Below are 4532 nucleotides of genomic sequence, written 5' to 3'. Positions count from 1 at the left end.
AATTGAACGAGATCCCAGACATCATTGTCACTCATGGACTTCATCTCATCTTTCATGACATCTACCCATTTAAGAGAATCATTATCATTTATGGCATGTGAAAAGGTTAATAGGTCATTCTTGATTCCAATATCAAACTCTGATTCTTAGAGATATACTATATAGTTATCAGGAATAGCAGACCTTCGAACCCTCTGAGGTCTTCCTTGAATTTCCAGTTGAGAAACATTCATAGTATTATCAGTGGTAACTACATCATGGAGTGATACATCTTCGATAGTTTGTTGTTCCATAGGATCATTTTCAATAGTTACCTGTGAGACAACATCAACATGATGGATATGTACATCTTCTATAGTTTGTTGTTCCACTAGATCATTATGAACAGTCACCCGTGGAACAAAAATGTTATCACGATGTACATAATTCGGTAAAGAAATTTGATATTCTTCAAATACCACATTACGTGGTTTCTCACTCCCACTAATGTTACCATCCTCTAAGAATCTAGCAGTTTGAGTTTCCACAATTCTGGTACTGTGTGTTGGTGCATAAAACCTGTAACCCTTTGACCACTGACAATAACCAATAAAGTAATAACTTATGGTTTTAGGGTCAAGTTTTCTTTCATGTGGATTGTACAATCTAGCTTCAGCAGGACAACCCCATACATGTAAATGCCCTAAACTAGGTTTCCTTCCATTCCATAACTCGTAAGGAGTTTTAGGAACTGACTTACCAGGAACCCGGTTCAAGATATATACAGCTGTTTGTAATGCTTCGCTCCACAAGAATTCAGGCAATGAGGAGTTGCTCATTATGCTACATACCATATCTGTGATGGTACGATTGCGTCTTTCTGCAACCCCATTTTGTTCAGGTGTACCAGGGTTGTGTATTCGGGGGTTATACCCTTTAACTTAAGAAATCGGACAAATGGTCCTTCACTTTACCTTACATCAGTATGTCTACCATAATATTCACCCCCTCTATCAGATTTCACAGTTTTAATATTTCTGTCTAACTAATTTTCGACTTCAGCATAGAACACTTCAAAAGCATTTAAAGCATCAGATTTTTCTTTTAATAAGTAGACATAATAATATCGTGAGTAATCATCAATGAAGGTGATGAAATATTTTTCACCAGTTATACAAGGATCAAAATGGCCACAAATGTCAGTGTGTATCAATTCCAGAAGTGAATTGGTCCTTTTAGCAGCAACTTTATTTATCTTAGATTGCTTACCTTTGATGCAATCTATACAAGTGGTGAAATCAGTGAAGTCTAGATTTGACAATATTTAATACTTCACTAACCTCTCAATTCTATGTCTAGAAATATGACCTAAACGTCTATGCCATAGGGATTAGGAATCATCATTATTGGATTTACGCTTTGATCCAACATTCACATGCAGTGCAAGAATGGATTTAGAAAACTTAGAATCCAAATTAAGTTTATAAAGACTATCACATAAATATCCAGTGCAAACTAAATTGGTGTCTTTAAAAACGTTTACAACCTTATCACCAAAATTAAATTTAAAACCTTCACAATCAAGTCTCGATAATGAAACTAAATTTCTAGAAATAGAAGGAACAAAGAGTATCCATAAGGTCCAACTGGAATCCGGTATCTAAAATGAGTTTATAAGTGCCGATGGATCAAACTTCAGACTCTTGCTGGTTTCCCATGTAGACGATGCTCTCACTTTGATTTGGTTTCCAGGTTGTAAGAAAGCCCTGCATAGAATTAGAAATATGAACAGTTGCTCCTGAATCAATCCACCAAGTATTACAAGGAACATCAACAAGATTGGTTTGAAAACATACTAGGATAGAATCATTACCTTTCTTTTCGAACCAACTCTTGCGTTTCTTACAGAAGAAACATTTCAACTTGTCAGTTTTTTTTTCCTTGTCATCAGACTTTGGATTGGAGGCTTTCTTTGATGCATTGTTCTTTTTAAAATTTCCTCTCTTCCTTTTATTTTGGTTGGATACAAAATTGACCTTCTGACCTCCCTCGTCATTCAATCTCCTTTCCTCTTGGACGCACATACTCTGAAGTTCATTCAGAGTCCACTTATCTTTATTTTTATTGTAGTGGATCTTGAATGCTCCAAAACGAGAAGGAAGTGAAGTCAGAATGATTTGGACAAGACAACCTTCATTCATTATCAATTCGAGGGGTTTTAGTTGTGCACAGATTTTGCCATTTCAGAGATATGGTCCCCTATCCCATTAGTACCAGTATACTTCATTGTTACTACTTTGGTCATTAAAGTCACAGCTAAAGATTTATCAGCAGTAGCAAAATGGTTCTCTACATTGATTAAGTATTCCTTTGCATTTTCAGAAGTTGGTATGGAGCTTTTGATAGTCTTGCTAATTGTCTTCTTGATATATAAAAGGCAAAGACGATTGGAACGCTCCCACCAATTATGTAATGTAACCTCATCATCAGTGCTCTCATCAGTGAGAGCAGTAGGTTTCTCATTACGCAAGGCATAATCATGATCCATGGCAACAAGGTAATAAATAAATTCTTCATGTCAATCATTAAAGTTTGATCCATTCAGAAGTGGCACGTTATTCAAAATAGAGATAGGTGTTGAACATATGAATAAGAGTAAATAATACATGTATATCAATCATCATGCTTTGAGTTTCAGTAATAGAATATTAAATTCTAGAAAAACAACCTATTACATCATTACAATCTATCATGTGGGATCGAGATGGTAACATGCTAATGGTTCACTTTACATTAGATGGAAGACATCATTAGGGTAAAATATTTAAGTCGTCAAAATGGTCAAATAAGATGTATACCTGTGGATATTCCCATCCTATTTAACTGTTAAATTATCATATATAGATCAACGTAGTCAATCAAGAATGTATACCTGCGGATATTCCCATTATATCTTGACCGTTACATAACGATCATCATAAGACCCTAAAGTTTGAAATTTAAATTGAATGTGTGATACGATTATGTTTAAGGCCAACATATATAATTATTGTGATCAAGAAAAATATGTACCTATGGATATTCCCATTCCACTTAATCACATAATCATTGATGCCCCAAACACATTTAAAATTGAGAATTATACACTTTCAATTCAAATTTAACATAAATTGTCATCCAAGCATCATAGGTATTCTAAAATAATGCATAAAGACATAGACAACATCTATTTCTATCTATTTCTACCATAAAAGTATTCTAAAAACATAGAAATTTAGTTGGTAATATAGATCATAAGTAGAAATAGATGTATAATCCATGAAATATGTACAAACTTAAATAGAGAGTACAAAGAAACCATATCTATTATGATTAGAATTAGAAATAAGGCATAAAGAGAAAATGATCTTACATAATGAGTTTATTTCATTAAATCCCATAATATGGGCTTTCATAATGGGTTCAGTTTATTAAACCCCACATATGGGTTTTTTTTTTATTTTATTTTTTATTTTTTTATAGTAGGGTGTCACAAACCCAAAACCCTAAATTACATTATACAAAATAAACCCTTGGATGAAATATAACAAATAAACCCTAATTTACAATTAGAGTTTAAATCTTTTTAATACTTGTGAGTCCCATGCAAATAACATGAAGAATATTTTGCAATTGTATAATATTGGTCATGAATCATATGGATTAATATCAAAATTAATACAATTCATCCCATTCAAGTCTATCCGATCAATCGGATCATACAAACATAATGTGGGTCAAGTACTGTCATGAACAGTAATCAGCACTGTTCATGAACAGTGTCATAAACGGTACCGACACTATTTATGAACAGTGCCGTGAACAGTATCGGCATTGTTCATGAACAGTAATGGCACTGTTCATGAACAATGCCGTTAACAGTGAACCGAACCTCACCCACCTTTTTTTTTTTTTTATCATAAAATGGATACTGAACAGTACTAAATATTATTCATGAACAGTACTCTCCATGTGATTCAAGAATGCATTGGCGTAACCATACAACTCTGATACCATTTGAAGGATGTTATTCCTATTAATAACAACAGATAGGATCTTTCCATACAATCATTGAATCACAAAATTAAACTATAAGGGTCGACGCATACCGTTCACCATCGACTGTGAAGAATTTACTGCCATTATATTATTCCTGTATCTTTATTCTTGCAATCCCAATCACGAACACAATGGATCTTCTAGGTTTCTCCCACTAGCTTCCTTAATGCTCTCTTGATGATGGAACCAATAATGAGATTGACGTTAGAGTAGGAGGAAGACCTAGAGTCTTATTATGTAAAGTTTTGCACCCTCCCATTAAGGTGTGCAAATAGGGTAGGTTTCTTTTCCTTAATTTGACGAGGAGTGGGTTTCCTATTGGAATCCAATTCTATAAGATTAGTATTGGTCAATAACCTAATTGGTATATGGGACAATAATAGAGGATATTCTAAAGAATATTCCTACAGATACTGGTTGGAAAGAGGGTCATGTTTGAAATTAGTGCCCTTCTC

At 33.9% G+C, this 4532-nt stretch overlaps 1 protein-coding gene across 2 annotated transcripts; it reads right to left on the bottom strand.

Moving 5' to 3' along the window:
• Positions 1–1492: 1492 nt before the first annotated feature.
• On the bottom strand, positions 1493–4324 carry LOC122078791. 2 transcript variants are annotated; one of them, XR_006140187.1, is made up of 3 exons: positions 4128–4324; positions 1853–2114; positions 1493–1745 (listed from the first exon to the last, which is right to left on the bottom strand). XR_006140187.1 is itself a non-coding variant. In XM_042644924.1 (3 exons), the coding sequence occupies exons 1-3, from the start codon at positions 4159–4161 to the stop codon at positions 1711–1713; spliced, it is 339 nt and encodes a 112-aa protein (XP_042500858.1). In that variant the 5' UTR covers positions 4162–4324; the 3' UTR covers positions 1493–1710. The 2 variants fall into 2 exon arrangements, 1 of the variants encoding a protein (XP_042500858.1); XM_042644924.1 differs by having other exon boundaries at positions 1853–2122.
• Between the last annotated feature and the right edge of the window lie 208 nt (positions 4325–4532).

Source organism: Macadamia integrifolia, chromosome 5 (assembly GCF_013358625.1).
Source record: "Macadamia integrifolia cultivar HAES 741 chromosome 5, SCU_Mint_v3, whole genome shotgun sequence".
Classification (NCBI taxonomy): domain Eukaryota; kingdom Viridiplantae; phylum Streptophyta; class Magnoliopsida; order Proteales; family Proteaceae; genus Macadamia; species Macadamia integrifolia.
Note: the sequence above shows the minus strand (reverse complement) of the source record. Positions and strands in the feature narration are given on the sequence as shown.

Bases quoted from the DNA above. Each gene is read 5' to 3' on its own strand.
- LOC122078791 (XM_042644924.1), bottom strand. From the start codon at position 4,161: ATGGCAGTAAATTCTTCACAGTCGATGGTGAACG. The intron at 2,123-4,127 runs GTATGCGTCGAC...CTCGTTTTGGAG, and splicing joins TTCACAGTCGATGGTGAACG to CATTCAAGATCCACTACAAT. The intron at 1,746-1,852 runs GTAATGATTCTA...AATTCTATGCAG, and splicing joins GAGTTGGTTCGAAAAGAAAG to GGCTTTCTTACAACCTGGAA.